General features: G+C 50.4%; 1 protein-coding gene across 8 annotated transcripts in view; it reads right to left on the reverse strand.

Moving 5' to 3' along the window:
* Window positions 1-1348: 1348 nt before the first annotated feature.
* Tmem131l (transmembrane 131 like) overlaps window positions 1349-16407 on the reverse strand; it is a 140882-nt gene continuing 125823 nt past the window's right edge. For 2 of the 8 annotated variants that reach the window (XM_036190443.1, XM_036190441.1), the window contains exons 28-35: window positions 14585-14742; window positions 13626-13808; window positions 10575-10653; window positions 9322-9404; window positions 4994-5114; window positions 3985-4076; window positions 2319-2458; window positions 1349-1772 (exon numbers count right to left, since the gene is read on the reverse strand). In XM_036190443.1, coding sequence (XP_036046336.1) covers window positions 1500-1772; window positions 2319-2458; window positions 3985-4076; window positions 4994-5114; window positions 9322-9404; window positions 10575-10653; window positions 13626-13808; window positions 14585-14742 — 1129 coding nt within the window. In that variant the 3' untranslated portion in view covers window positions 1349-1499. Of the gene's footprint in view, window positions 1773-2318; window positions 2459-3984; window positions 4077-4993; window positions 5115-9321; window positions 9405-10574; window positions 10654-13625; window positions 13809-14584; window positions 14743-16407 lie in introns of those variants that run through there. The other 6 variants (XM_036190442.1, XM_036190445.1, XM_036190447.1 and 3 more) reach the window with 6 other exon arrangements.

Below are 16407 nucleotides of genomic sequence, written 5' to 3' on the forward strand. Positions count from 1 at the left end.
CTGCCAACTCTCCCGCTGCTGTGGCTGCACCCACAGAGCCACCCAAGTTGGTATTGCCGGGTCGCAGTGACATTTCCATGCCTTGGGCCTGTGTGGCTGTAGGCTTTCCCTTCTCTTTGCAGCTTCTCCACATGGACCCAGACCCCAGCCCTACTCCACATCACCCCCTTGTGCCCATCCCACTAGTCCCCACCCAGCCATCAGCTTCACTTCCACCACAGCAGCCAAGGTCTGCATGATTTTCAAACATAGGTCTTCTTGCACTTGGAGGAAAACCCGGCCTTCTTTTGGTTCCTAGGGCATTTACAAAGGTGGCCGTCTACGTCATTCTGCTGTGACCCTGTGACCAGTATGTCCAGCCACATCAGTGGTTGGCCTCAGGCGTTCAGCTTTCACTATGGCTCCACGGCAAACCTTCGCCCACTGACCAGCGCACAGCAGCTTTCTCGTGGTTAAAGTTTTTACCCCAAATGCACCCCAGAGACTTTCCCTGATCACTTCGAAGGACCTGCTGCCCAGTCCCCTCACCCCAGCACATCTCTTACTGCTCCTCAGAGCAATGACTGTCTCAAATAATCTTTGAGTTTTTTTGGCCCCATCCTGCCTCTGGGAAGCAGCAGGACATCAGGAAAGCATCTTATTCTTTGCTAAGTCTTCCTGTCTGTCCTGTCCACAGCCCCAGAGACAGCTCCCAGCCCTAAGAAGCTGCTTAGCGAATATTGGAAAAATGAAAGCTAATTCCCAGTTTATTTTATAAGCTTGTAGGGCCTGTCTCCCTTCAGGGCTCCCCACTCAACCACAGTAAAGGGAATGACTCCAGGGGAAGGATGGCAGCGCTCCATTCAAAAGCCATCCTACCTGAATCTCCAGCAAAGACAAGGTGGAATATAAAAATAAGAAACTTTTATTCAAAGTTGGAAATGGTTCCGAAGTTTATATACTTAGCAACACATGCTGCCACCTCAGAGCTGGCTGCTTTGCCCCCAGCAGCCAACTCCCCTAGGTACTAGTACTGAGGGGAGCCCACTTCCCAGCAGTCCAACACTGACTGGCCGAGCAGAGGGACAAGGACAACGGTCACCACAAGGACACAGAGAGCAGCACCTTTCCTGGAGCGTTTCCATCACCCGCCTTCATCTTACTGGCTTCGGGGACGGCCTACGAGGTCCTCTTCCAAAGCCCCGACTGCCAGAGACATGCTGTACTAAGTCACATTCTCTGCAGCATCCCCAGGGATCTGATGCTTGGACAGAAGCCACGTTCCCTTCCGGAATGGTGGAGGTCATGATCCTGGGAGGTTGAGTCTCCGACACTCATTTATGAAGGGCTCAAAAAACAAGCACCCAGATTTAAAAAAACAAAAAACAAACAAACAAACATTTATTTTTATATAAAAGTGCCAAAATATCCACCAATGTTGTCCTCTATCTCAACAACCAGTTTACGGTAGGAATCAACACACAAGGCCCTTTATTCACATTGCTCAAGACTCGAACCCCTCACACATTCCCACAGTAGCTGGAGTCTCTGGCCAGGGGAAAGTTGGCATTCCGATTGGCTGTGCTAGTCCATATGTCCAGGTTCATGTAGGCACGGAACGGGTTGAAGCCCGGGTAGTACTCCTTGCACATGACCTGGTTTTCCATGTGGGTCGAATGTTCTGTGGTGGGGCTGACAGGGCAGCAGTTTTCATACACGTCGCTCTGTGGGGCCCAGATGGAACCGAACAGTCCGGACATGGGAGACAAACTTCGGGTGCTGGTGAGGTAGGACTGAAATGGAAATGAGGAAGAAAAAAGAGAAAAGGTTTAAACATCGAGAAGGGGCTTTCAAGATGTGATGCTGAGACTGACCAGACACCCCAGGGGATACAGCCACGTCGTGTCGACCCAGTTACCTGTTCAGCTGTCCTGGACACTCTGGGTTGTTTTAGGGGGTTATGAAATTTTCATGTAATTGAATAATTTACTTGCAATCCAGAGGACTCGGCCAAATGTCCTTCATGTGACAAAAATGTGCGGCATGACATGAGAAGGAACCATATTGGGCAATCCCTACTAGCCCAGCGGGAAGGCTGTGGAGGCCACGTGAAGCCTGTGACACAGGCTTCACGTGGCCTCCACAGCCTTCCCGCCCCTGTCTGCAGGTCCCCGCCATCTGTCCACACATTACACACTTCACGAGGCTGCGGCTGCTCTTGTGTATGGAACCCCACCGGCTCTGCCTGATGGGAGCTCACTGCTGTAGTGGGTAGCTGGTCCAGCTTTGGGAACAAGAGTTAGGAAGCACTAAAGGAGAGAGGGAAGGGCAGCACTCACCGGAGAGCTGACGAAACCGGCATGCTCCCAGGCAGTGGGGGTGCTGGCTGGAGTGTTCCAGGTAGACTGAGCGCCGTGGCCAACCAGGTCGGTCTGGACTTTCGAGGGGCAGGGGAAGCCATTGGTGTAATTCATGTTTTCTGTGGGGATGGGAAGAGGACCGTGTTCATGGAGTGCTGAGTTCTCACTCTGGATGAGAAGCTTTCTGGAACTGACTGTACCGGGCAGTGAAGGCAGCCCTACCATTCGAGTCCCCCGCGCATCCCTGACAGTTCGCAGACACACCACTTGGCAGAGCTAGTGTGTCTGTACTTGTTCACCTCGTGGGGTATTTCTAGTGCACACAATTTACTTAGACCATTGCTACAGAAGTGGATAGTCCAAAATTCTTACCCACCCTTAACGCCCCCAACACACTCAGTGCTGGTGATGGAACCTAGCTATGTTCCTTTCCACTTTGTTAATTACCTGTCCCTCCAGCCTCGGCAACCTGCATATGTGCCACCTGGCCTGATATAGTCACTGTAAACCAAGTAATTCCAGATATCACCAAGAAAATAAGAGACATTAAAAACCTCACAATCCTGGGGAGAAAGTTACCAATGCGCCCCCTTGTGGTAAGATGGCAGTAATGCATGTGTCAGAATCAAAAACACTGGACACAATTAAGCTAGTGTGATCTCATGAACTTTAGACCAACAGCTGTGGAGCCTCCATGGGACTGGACTAGGCCCTCTGCATAGTCGAGACAGTTGTGTAGCTTGGTCTGCTTACGGGGCCCCTGGCAGTGGGGTCAGGATCTATCTCTGATGCATGAGCAGGCTTTTGGGAGCCTGTTACCTATGGTGGGACACCTTGCACACACAGCCTTGATGCAGGGAGGAGGGGCTTGGACCTGCCTCACCTGACTGTACCAGGCTCTGCTGACTCCCCATGGGAGGCCTCACCTTTTCAGGAGGGCCTGGGGGTGGACTGACGGGGGGAGATTAGTGGGGATCAGGAGGAAGGATGAGGGGGGAATCTGTGGTTGGTATGTAAAATGAATACAAAATTTCTTTATTTAAAAATAAAAGAACACTGGACACAGGACTTCCTTAGTCCTTGCTGGGCAAGGTAGCACCAGTATGAAAAACCCTGACCCAACTGTATTCTGCAGTTTCCAGGGGATCACGGACATTCACCTACTCTCAGGTTACTGAGTATGGCATACGACTTGAGGCTGAGCGTCTGTAAGATGCCTTACTCCTGCTCCAGGCCCCTTCCCTCCCCCCTCTGCAGGGCTCCCCACACCCCTAGGGTAGAGTCAGGGCATGCTGAAGAATGAGTCTGTATCCCATAGGAGACTCTCCTGCTAAAGATGAGTGTCCAGCTGACCAATAGATTAGCTACCCTGCTAGGGCTACAGAGATAGAAATGACTCAGTTCCACCTAATTTACAGGGCGAAGTGAGGTAAGGTTACACAGAAGCCCCCACATACCAGGCTGAGGGCTGCTGGGGCGGGGGGGTAGGTCATTCAAAATTGCCCCTTTCGGCGTGCACAGTGGATCCAAGTAGCAGCCTCCTGAGGGATCACCTCGTCCGTTCACTATGAGTTGCCACGCTAAGTGCACACACCCCTGGCTTTGACTGAAAATCAAAGTGTGTCACTGGCATTGGTCACTTTACCTTCTGGAAAGGCATTGGAATCATTCAGTTCCAGCGGGCAGTACACACTGGGAAACTGGCCTTCACAGGATGCACTCCAGTCAAGGAAGCTGCTACAAAAAACAAACAAGCAAAAACAAGGTCTACTTTCAAAAACAGGACACCACGAGATCAGGTAAAGACAGAGTCCATCGCTTCACTGCCCTGCATTCTCATCTGCAAATCCCCCAATTTAGGGAAATAAACGATGTGTTTTGTCAAGTCAGAGTCAATGTCATTGGCAAATGACATTCCACCTGCAGGAGAGTTGGCTGGATCAAGGGCAACCTGCCATCCTAACCGCATGTGTTAGCTCGACACAGAACCTGGCTGCAGCTGTATCAGCACCATGGAAAGACAAGGTCTTGGTGTCTCAGGATATTCCTGAAGGGCTTCACCATGGTAGGTCTGCCAATCAAATGCCCAGCGTCCTCAGAACACAAGCAGCATTCGGCTTGGAAGTCACCACTACAGCCTGGGACTGGGACACTGAGCACTCCAGACTGGATGCTCATTTCAGAAAGGCAGGAATACTGTTGCAATGAGCTAAGCCACGTCTTCAAGTGGATCCTGTGGTAACAGGTCCCCTGACTGAATAACATAATGCTGTATGGCGAACGGAAGCAGCTGCCGCTGTGCATCAATTCTCTGATACCAGGCTCTCTGATCGATTTAATTTATAAGTGTGTTCAAGAATGAGCCATGGGAAATGAAGACCTGCCAGAGAGTAGGAAATAGGAGCATTTTCAAATGTTTTCCATGTATGGAATCTCCCTTCCACCTACAGAGGAAAGTCTGATGGGGCTGCCAGCTTACTGCTCTGACTTCATGTTTCTCACAGTGCCTGCTTCATTTAACAGCACAACGTAACTCCAGAAGGCGGAAAACACACAGCTCCGAGGCACAGTTCTGGTATCCATGGGGAAGACAAAACAGCTCCAGCTGCAGGGCCTTAGGCCAAGCAGAGCTGTATCAGAGCAGTGGGGCCTACCTGTCAGGGATGGAGGCAGGCTCCTGGGACACACCCGGTGCACTGTTCTCCCCTGGGCAGTTGAAGCTGCTACTCCGACACACTGGCTGGGAAGGCCACAGGCCTCCAGGTGGATACAGACCTGAGGAGAACAGGGAGGTATGTTCAAGTGAGCAGAAAACGCAACATGGCAGGTTCACGAGGCAATCTGAAGTTGGGTGGTCCAGGCCTCCACTGAGGGAACATTCTGTTGGAGATGTGACTGAGGATGCAGAATGAGTCATTCATGTCTGGGAAGCTCCTGCTTGGAGCAGTCTGAGAAGGTCCCAAAGTGGGTGTGACTGGGTCTCCACAGAGGGAAGCCAGAGACTAAAGGGAGAAAGGAAGCAGGGGAGGGACTCGGGGTGACTGGGATTGGCACTGTGCTTTGGCAGGAGAGCCCTGGATGGTGAGCGTTGGGAGTGCTGGCCACAAGTCCCCACGGGCATGCCCGTTTATACACATCTTGCCAGCAGAAGTCCTGGGGTCCAATTCTGGACTATCTTTCCACAGACATTTGCTAAGCCAAAGCCGTGGAGCACAGGGGCTCCAGCAGAGCCACAGGCAGACACGCCTGCCGCTGGAGAGAAGACTTGGGTCCCCTCTCCTGCCACATCACAGCCACCTTGTTCAGGTATCTCTCTGGAGCTGCTCAGGACACCTGGCACTAAGGGAAACTGATGCAATAAGGCTCCCACACAACATCTAAGACAAAATAGGGATCATCCCTCTGGGGAAGCCTGGGCCCCAATCTGTCACAAAAGCTGCCAGTTTAGGAGGACTAAGCCTTCACTGCCAGGCCATCTCTGCACTGCATATAACATGTCTAGCTTTCACAACCAGCTGGAGGAAGGAGTATACTTCTGGTATGAGGCCACCACTGCCTGCCAGGGAGTGGGCTGTGCCACACCACAAGGGTCACAGCCGATGTCCACCTGTGGCTGCACCACTAACACATGGCAGGCTCTGGAGGATAACGATTCCACCCATTATTAAGACTTGAGTTTCCTGAGACCAGGAGTCCATGGGGCTGTGCTACCTCTGAGGCGATGGAGGAAGAACTGATAGATTGCTGCTCATGCCCCTGGCTCTACTGAGTCCTGTCTCAGGGGCTTCCCAGCTCTGACAGCCATGTGCTCCCATTTATGCTTAACACACAATGGCACATGGCGACAGGGGACAGCAGCAGCAGGAGGCCTGTTAGGAAGTGACTGATAGCAAGTGTTACCTAAGGACCAGAACTGCGGAAGCAGGGCAGCCAGGAAGGAGGCAGTGAGAGAGCTCAGGACTAGAGTAAGACAGTGGGCCGGGCGGTGGTGGCGCACGCCTGTAATCCCAGCACTCGGGAGGCAGGGCCAGGCGGATCTCTGTGAGTTCGAGGCCAGCCTGGGCTACAGAGCGAGATCCAGGACAGGCTCCAAAACTACAGAGAAACTTTGTCTTGAAAACAAACAAAGAAAAGTGGGTAACGTGTGAGACACAAGAAAGAAAAGGTCCAGGTTGACTCACGGGTTTGGGGCCTAGTTAGGAAGAGAGAATGGAAAACTGAGTACTTGGTGTTCAGAAGCTGCTAGAACTCCAGGAAAAGGTGTTAAAACAGAAGAAGGCTATAAGACGTGTCTGAAGTTCGTCCAAGGTTCGGGAGAGAGGCCCAGGCTGAAGACAGGAATCCGAGAGGTGTCAGAATCTAAGGCGAGACTGGAAGTTTTAAATGTGGAGGAGACTGGCAGAGGAGCCAGTGACAGGAGAGAGATGAGCAGGCACCGAGGCTCAGGCTCCTAAGAACCGGGTCACACTGGGGTGATAACAACTGAATCAAGAACCACAACTGAACCACGGGGACTGAAGCTCAAGGGACCAGGGACGGGTCACCGTGGAAATAATGCCAGGTACCTGACTCCTGCCTGGGGGTGGGAGGGTGGGGGGCGAAGTCGGATTGCAGGGATTGCAGGACATCAAGGGTGAGACGGACAGAGGGAACTGCCGTTCAATAACACGGAGTCTCTAAGGGGGATTCTGGAACAGGAGCTGAGAAGCCCAACAGTAGGCAGAGAAGGGCACCCAGAGGCGGCATATAGCTGCTGCTGCTGCTGCTGGTGTTCAGAGATGGGAGGGGTCACAGCACACTTATGTACTGATGGGAAGGACTCACTCCAGACAGAAACTGACGGTGCAGGAGGGCAGGTGCAGGAGGGTAGGGGATGAGCAAGAGCCTCCCTGGAGAGACGATGGTAACAGGAGAGAGCGGAGGTCTTCCATGGTGGGCCAATGTGGGTGAGGAACTTGTGAAGGACTGGAATCGCTATTCTCTTTTGTAGTAACAAGGAAGCCAGATAACGAGAATGAGGCAGAAGGCAGCTGGGCCAGAAGGAACAGCAGATGCAACTGTGAGCCATGAGGAGTGAGTGGTTGGGGACACCAGGCCTGGCCAGCAGGTGTGTGTGCTGCTCCTCAGGGCAAGTGGCAGACAGGACCAGCAACACCGCCATGAGCTTTGCATTGTGAAGGCAGCGCCATATCAAGTGCAGGACACTGCTCCCCAGGCCCAGGCATTTCTGCAGGGCAGGGACAAATGTGGAGAGGGGACAGCAAAATGGGTCAGACGATGTCCCCACACTAGACCAGGAGACAATGGATTTCTTTACCACTGTAGGACATGGCCAAGGAATGCAAGAGGGGATTTAAAAAAAAGTAACTGTATTCTTACTGGGTACCAGGTAAAGGCAGCTGAAAACCCACACATAAGCCCAGACCGGGACCCCAGGTTTCATGGAAACCCTAACAGACAAAACCAAAGCAGAGTCACACACACCCAGGGAGATCCAGCCTTTGGTGGTAGGGATGGAAGCCAGGTCATCCTTGTGCATACCAAGCTGTGCTCTTCTACTGAGCCATGACAGCCCTGGGTATTCGGAGTTTGTCGCTGTTTTTTAATTGTTCCCCAGCATTAATTAAACCCTTTCCTCTGTTAGCTCACAGAAATGACAGTAGAACCAGCTTCCCCCAAATCTTGGCTTGGCAAAGCAGAAACGACGGGATTCTATATTTTCTTCCATTGGAAACATCTGTGTCATATAGATTAATGACTGGGAACGATCTGTTCCCATCAATGATCTGACTAGTGGAGGGCACATCTGTGAGACAGCAGAGCCTCAAGTTTTCCTCCCAACTCTCCAATGGACAGAACAGCTTTTGCTTTGCTGTATAGCTCAGGCTGGCCTGGAACTCTCCACCTCCATCTGAGCAGCATTCTGGTTGTCAAGAATTTCTAGGCACAGAAACAACTATGCATGCCAAAGCTAATGCTGCCATGAAGAGCACACACCAGGCACATCCTGCCATGATTCTTGACCCTGATTTGGAATAAGTCCCGTAATAAAACAGGCCACCAGAGAAAAGTCAGAGAGAGAGAAGACTAAGAAGAGGAGAATGGAAAAGTTGGGAACTGATAGTGAAGGAGTGTGGTGGTTTGAACAGGTATGGTCCCCTTGGACTCGTGTTTGAATGCTGGGCATAGGGAGTGGCATGATTAGAAGGTGTGGCCTTGTTGGAGTAGGTGTGGCCTTGTTGGAGGAAGTGTGTCACAGTGGGGGTGGGCTCTGAGGTCTCATATATGCTCAAGCTATGCCCACTTGGCACACAGACTCCTTGTGCTGCCCGAGGATCAAGATGTAGAACTCTCAGCTCCTCCAGCAGCATGTCTGCCTGCACTGCCACTGTGAATAGGCTCAACCTCTGAACTGTAAGCCAGCCCTGATTAAATGTTTTCCTGTATAAGAGTCGCAGTGGTCTCCTCACAGCCATAGAAACCCTAACAAAACAAGGAGAGAGTGACTCCTTCTGACCACCTCAGGCTCCAGTGTCTTACTCCCTGGAGTGCTCAACTCTCTGCCTCAGTCCTGGTTCAGAAGCCAGGCTGCTGGGGCCCAGCTAATGGGCTTCCTCACGGTGCCTTGAGGAGAAGAGGGCCAGGTGAGGACATGAAGCCCACCGTCTTGGCTTGCTCCTCACCTCAGTTTGGCTTCTCTTGGGCCACATGCCTGCCTGCTTTCTGTTATCTTACTGGAGAAGTGAGCTCAGTGCAGTGGCAGGCTCTGGCAAGGGCTGTGTAATGTCTGAGTCTTAGCTTGTTAGCCAAGGGGGTTAACAAGGATGCAGAATGGTTGGCTGGGGCACCTCCACAACACAGGTGTCCACCTAATGCCAGCAGATAAGGCTGGGGAGAGGCCCCCACCCGAAGGGCCTTCTCCAGCTCCCAGCCAGGAAGCCATGCACAGCACTTGGCTGATGCCTGCCTCAGTGAGCCTCACCTTTCTCTTCTCCAGCACCTGAGGGCACAGCAGGAAGACTGGGACAGGAAGACTCTGTGAACTGAGACAAGCCATTCACATCTCTGTGGGCAAAGGGAGGACAGGAAACCATGACTTTCCTGCACAAGGAAATCCAAGACCCGCATAACCACAGAGACTCACAAAGCCAGGCGAGAACTGAGGGTTACTACAATGTCTTGCTTGGACAAAGCATTTGGACTACCGGAAGGTCGGCTGCAGCTTCCAATCTGCCTGTACAGACGGCAGTGCTTTCTACCTCCAACAGCCACAGACAGCTTTCTCCTGTGTCAGCCACGTCTGCACACAGTCACACACCTGCGGTCTTGCAAGGCAAAGCTCTGTCCTCTCGAGTGCTGGTGCTGCATTCCTCTCACTGTGAAAGGTGCAGCTGGCCCTCAGTCATGCCAGGGGTGACCTGAAAATATCTGGAGGAAGGTCTGCACAGCAACTGCCAGGTACTGTGGAATCAGACCTATAAAGGCCGAGTATGTACTGGAAATACACACATTTTCCCTTGACATTATTCCCTAAACAAGGCAGTCTGACCTCAATTTATAAGTCATTTCTATTGCATTACCCTACCAGTAATCTAGAGACAATGTAATCTAGTACATGGGAAGATCGACATAAACAGCTCTATGAAAATATTGTCATTTTGAGACAGGGTTTCACCACGTAGTACTGGCTAGCCAGACTGGTCCTTAGTACTATGAAGCACAGGCAATCCTCCTGCCTCAGTCTTCTGAGTACCAGGATTACAGGCACATGCCATTATCCATGTTATATGAGAGACTTGAGTATTTGTAGAGTTGGGAGTGTGTGTAAGTCCTGGAACCTACAGATGATACCTAGGAGCAACTGTATCTTTTTTTTTTTTTTTTTTTTAATCTAATGTTGCGCAAAGCATCACACAGAAGAACTGTAAATGTGTCTGCCAGTTCCTTGGAGGCTTTCTGAGCCACTGGTGCTCAGAGTGAGTTCAAGTCCTAGCCCTGGGGAGATGGTTCCTCTTTCTGCTTCACACACGTCCCGGTGTGTCACAGCGCTGAGAAGACAGCAAAACCAGAGACTCCCCACAGAAGCTCTGATGATCACGGTCAGCCACATTTTGCTTTCCATTATCTTTAAAAAGGCTTTCATGGTTCGGCCTAGAGAGCAAAGCACCGAGACGCACCTCACTAGCAGAGAAAGCAGACCATCCCCCCATGGCAGCGAGGGTCCTCAGCACTTACGTGGGGCCGCAGGTGTAGTGAGAGAGGTTCAAGGGGGTGGAAGCTTCCTGTGGGAAATCCTGTGGGGAAGCCCCGACTCCTGCATCAAAAGCAACACACTATCAATCCAACTGCAGAGTCTGTTCAGATGCAGAAGGCGTTCCTAGTAGCCCCCAACGAGGGACTTATTTTTCATATCAAACTGACAGTCGCGTTCACTCAGTCTCGTTATTGTGTATCTTTCTTGTTTGTGTGTCATGTTCACATGCGTGTGGAGGCCAGAGGTCAATGTTGATTGTCTTCCCCTGTCATTTCTAGCTTGGTGTTTTAGACTGGGCCTGGCCCTGAACACGGAACTAAACCCAGAAGCTCCAAAAATCTGTCCTTGCCCTGCCCTCCAAGCCACCACCACACCGGCTGTTATGTGGGTGCCGGGGACCCAATCTTAGGGATGTTTTCCTGCTGTGCTATGACCTAAGACGGGACATCAAGAGGGGACCGTGTCTGTCACAGGATAGTAAGACCATTAATAGTTTCAGTAATGGTATTTATTAGTAGTTCTTCGAATGTCACCCCTTTTCCCAAGCTAACCTGCCCTTCCTTGTCTTCTCAAAGTTGGGCTTTCGTTTCAAGCCCCGTGTGTGTTGCCGCCTAACAAACTCTTGGTCCTTCGATAAAAAGTGCGAAACTAGTGTGTCAAAACCAAGCTGCCTCTAGTCATGAAAACCTTTCTACTCAAATAAAATGCCAAAAGCCTGTCCCTTACCTAGTCTGTTTCCACGAGGCTGAAACTTTCTCCAAAGAAGGGGCTGGTCTGTTCATGGAGGCCGAGACAACCTACCTAAAGCGCATTACCAAACAGCCACACAGCACTCATCTGTGGCGGTGAAACTGGGAGCACTGGGAACACTGAATGGATGTGTGGGAACAAGGAGGAAGAGAAAGGATGCTGAGGCCCTGGGCTGGAGTACAGACAGGCCTTCTCCAGGGCTGCGTCTCACAGCCTGCTCTTCCTTCCTGGTGTTTGAACTTGGATTTGAACCCTGAGCCTTGCTCTTGCTAAGCCAGAGCTATACCACAGCCCTGCTTCCTGTTCTCAAAGCCGTGGTCCCTGCGAACAGCTCCCGGAGTACCAGTGTTGGGCTCCCAGGCCTGGCTCACCACACCTGTCTACCAGCTTCTGTTGTAGGCATCCCTAACGGGGAGGGCAGGAGACAGCAGACAGTGGCAGGCGCCCTGGGCTTCTGGGAAATCCTGAGCTCAAACACGAACGGCCACCGAGCACACTGCATTGTGCGGGGGCTGTCAAGGATTGCTTTGAGCCCTCATGCACACATCTAGATGGGGAGCAGACTCGCCTGCATTTCTCAGGACGCATGGGCCCACGGTGAACATGTCCACATACACAGGGCCACACAGAATTAGCTTTACTGAGTCTCTGCATGTCCCTTTCATTGTGTTGAAAACAACTCAACAAAGAGATGCGGACACAGGACTAAGAAAAACGTTAGCGAAAACCAGGATGCTGTTTGGAGCTAGTGTTTCATTATACAAGCCAAGAACAAACAAGTCCCCATCCTTCTGATGGAATCATGAGCATAAAACGAAACAAAGAAAGACTAAAAAGTTCATGATAGTGAGTCTCCATGATAGTGAGTCTCCATGATAGTGAGTCTCCATGATAGTGAGTCTCCATGATAGTGAGTCTCCATGATAGTGAGTCTCCATGATAGTGAGTCTCCATGATAGTGAGTCTCCCATGATAGTGAGTCTCCATGATAGTGAGTCTCCATGATAGTGAGTCTCCATGATAGTGAGTCTCTGGGAAGCGAAGGTGGGTAGATGACCAACAGCTTTCCTCCCTTAGAGTGTGTGTGTGTGTGTGTGTGTGTGTGTGTGTGTGTGTGTGTGTGTGTGTATGAGTGTAATAGAGCACTTGATGTCTCACCGGATGACCTCAGTCTGACCCTTAGGGCCCGCAGGGTGGAAGGAGAGGCCAACTTCCACAAGTTGTCCTCTGACCTCCACCCATGTAACATGGTGGGTGTTGAGTCTGAGGTGTGTGCATGCAAACACCCAAACACACATGCATGTAATAGCACATAAATGTAACAACCACCAAACAGTTTACAACAGTAAACTCAGAAAAAAAGTTATTAATTCCAGGAGACAGGAATACAGTCATGACTCTGATCTCTCCTGTCACTAAATTCTCAAAAATAAGGGAGGAAAAGTGCCAATAATAGCATTATTTTCTTATTCATAATAGCCAAGAGTAAAAGCAACCAACTACCCACTGATGAACATATCCAATAAACAACGATATTATACATGTATAATGGGACATCATTAATCCTTAACAAGGAAGGGAACTGACATGTTCTGTAATATAGATGAGTCCCGAGGAAGTCAAGTGGGTGGAATAAACCATTCACCAAAAGATAATCATATCTGACCCACATAAAATAATCATGCATGATCCAAAATCATATCTGTTCCACATAAGACAATCATACATGGGCCACAACCGTCCACGCAACAGCCAAACACAATCTACAATCTCAAGACTCCACAGAAGACAGCCAGGCATGTCTACAATCATCCACGACTTACTCATTTGAGATAACCAAGCAGGCAAGTGCTTAGAGTCAGAGAACAGACGTTTCTTGGAGAGGAATTAGAGTTTCTATTTAGTGGGTACAGAGTCTCAGTACAGAAGATTTTGGAAAGTTTTGGTGGTGGATGGTGGTGATGGCTGTGCAGCAATGGGAATGAACAGACTTTGTGCCACCCCTCTGCACATGTAAAAATGGTTTAAAAAAACGGTCAGTTCTGTGAAATATTTTAGCACAATAAGAAGACATACAAATGTATAGGTCTTTGAAGGGTTTCAGAGATAGAAACGAAACAGAAATCAGTAACCACAGTGACCAGGAGGAGAAAGGAAGAGATTGAAGCCGACAGCCCGAGGCAAACCAAGTTCTCAACATCGCAGCCCATCTGCTCTGTCCTCTGCCAAGGTAGCCCTGGACCTTGTATGGGCTGCAGGCAGGAGGAGGGCCCTGGACTCACCGGGCAGCAGGAAGTGCTGTGCATCCACCACTGGCTTCCTGTCACAGTCGGAGCTGCTGCTGCTCCAGCTGCCCCAGCTGCCCCGGCTGGCCCGCACGCTGCCTGAGGAGCTGCCACAGTCAGAGCTGGAGTCGGAGCAAAACTTGTCTGCACACTTCTTCTCAGACTTCTGGTGGTAACTGTCTGGAGAGGCAGAAGAGGGGCTGTGCTGCACCGAGGCACTTCGCACGAGGGCCAATGGTAGCAAGGGGAGAAGGGGAGGTCACGCCCACCACCTCTGCTCAGCTAGTAAAAACCCGACCACAGGACTGGAGCAAACATCAGTGTGCGCCGCCTGCAGGCAGACAGTAGAACCTTCACCTAAGAACTGGTTCCAGGGCTCTGTGGAACTCAGTAGAGGAGCCTTGCCTAGCGTGCACATGGGCCGTGAGCCTCACACTGCAAAACAACTGAATCACATGCAAATGGTTCTAGGATCAAGCAAAATGTCTACCAAGAAAATCGAGTCCATTGTACTGAATAGACTATTCTACTCTACACTGGTGACCCCTACAACGCTCACTAATGCGGCATTGCCCAACAGACCCCTGGTGGACCAGCAGTCTGATCCAGAAACGACAGGGCTACATATGCAGAAACTACCAGTTTACAAGTGGGACCCCCCGACTCACCTGGCTCTGCCCTTTCCCCCAGGGGCCCTGCCTAAGGTCTTGTGCATACTGGCCCTGTTCCTTTAACTGTATGCACAGTGACAGTTGGAAACAGAAGAACCTCAGGGGCCATCAGCCATGCTCAGGTTCAAAAGAGCATGTGCTTTCTGAGGTAACCCTGACAACTTTCTGTTGGAGTTGCCAAAAGCTATGTGGCCTGTAAAGACAGCTGACATGATATTTCTCGAAGCCTCAAGACTTTCAAAGAACAGATTACAAGGAAACCATTCACAGCTCTGTGCTACGTACCCTCCTCTCTCCGTGCAGGGGAGCTGCCCAAAATTTCCACGCCAGCTTTACACATCTCCCCAGTGCTGCCCCGGGCACACCAGCTTCTGGCGTCACTGCTCGGCTCTGGCCTCTCAAAGTCACTGCACACAAGCTTCAGTTCACTCTGTTCAGAAGGCCTGGAAGAGCCATGAGAAAGATCACATCTCCAGCTCATGACATAAACACACTTTCTGCTTGAGATCTGTCAGGTGAAAATTGCATCTGGGACAAGTTGAAGCCTCTCTGAGTGCCACAGGAGGATGATGGGTAACGAGGGCCCTTAAAAGATGTGGGAGATGGAAGTGTGGCACAGTGGTAGAACTATGTTTAGCACACAGAAGTCATAAGTTCAATTTACTGCGCTCCTGCATCCCCAAGAGGTTGCCATTTTAAATTAGGATGAATTTAGGGATATTTAACCTATTTTCATGTTTTATAGTGAGAACAGATTCCACAGTGTTGCTCTAGGCTGCCTGGCGGCAGTTCAGGAGCAGAGCCAGGGCTCCTGGCCTGTTTTCCTGGATCTTCAGTGGGTGAGCTTGCTGCTTAGTGTCTGGTAGGAGGTCTGAGAGCTCATTTAAATATACTTTCTCATTTGCAAACACTGGCTTAACAATGACCGTGCTCTGCACAGCAGCCACAGAGAGTAAGTTTCTTCTCCCAAAGTCCCTAACTTAAACCACACCTCTGCTACAGGGCCATGGAATCCTCAAGGAAACAATTACAATACACTTTTCTAAGTAGAAATATAGAAATGCCTGGGCGAGGAAGATTGCTCATTTGCTAATATGTCTGTGGAGCAGAGTTTAATCCCTAACACTCCCATGTAAAAAGTCAGACAAAGCAGCCTGTAAATCCAGAACTGGGGCAGCAGAGACAGAAGCATCCCTGGGGCTCACTGGCCAGGGAGATGAGTTAATTCCAGGTTCAGTGAGAATGATCTCAAAATGTAAGGTGAAGTGATTGAGGATGACACTCCACATAGGCCTCTGGACTCCACATGTGTGCTCACACCCCACATTAACATATACTTCCACCCCCCATATGTGCACACACACAAACACATATTAACATGTACTTCCACCATAAACCCCCATATGTGCACACACAAAAAATATAGAAACACTCTGTGAATAATGAAATAGTTCTCTGCATGGGCCACAGCAGTGCCTTTGTGAGGTGTGTGGGGTGGCAGGAAAGCAGCCCAGACATGGGAGATGCAGAGCAGGAAGTCACTGGTTTCTGGTTGAGGCAGAAAGTATGTGGACAGAAGAAGGCACCCAGAAAGAGTCCAGCAGCATCTGCCTGTACCTCCCAGGTTCTCAATTATGGTGGCTACAGACTGCTTACAAGTTACTTGTAAACAATTTAATCATTTGCTTGGATCTCAGAAATCTGCTTTGAGAAGTTTCCTAAAATGTAATCGGTGACATTGTACTCTTATCATATATATACATATATGTTCATGAAAATACATAGAGAATGCAGAAAGCCCTGATGTTTCTATACAGGACATTGCACTCTAGCTCTCTAGCAAATATCCATAAAGGATGGTATGTAACATGTTTATTTCCACTGTGCTGACTGCTGGTGTGAATTAGGTATAGATCAGAGCCAGAAAGCTACCCTGGGATTACCACTTGACTGTCTTAGAGGAATACAGACTATGACCTGTGAGATGTGACAATGCTGAACCATGGCCTACGAGCTCGGTGGCAGCCTTCTTCAGTGCTGAGCTCGGTGGCAGCCTGCCTGGGTCCTCTGAGCTCGGTGGCAGCCTGCCTGGGTGCTCTGAGCCCTCA

The sequence above is a fragment of the Onychomys torridus genome, chromosome 6 (genome assembly GCF_903995425.1).
Source record: "Onychomys torridus chromosome 6, mOncTor1.1, whole genome shotgun sequence".
Lineage (NCBI taxonomy): Eukaryota > Metazoa > Chordata > Mammalia > Rodentia > Cricetidae > Onychomys > Onychomys torridus.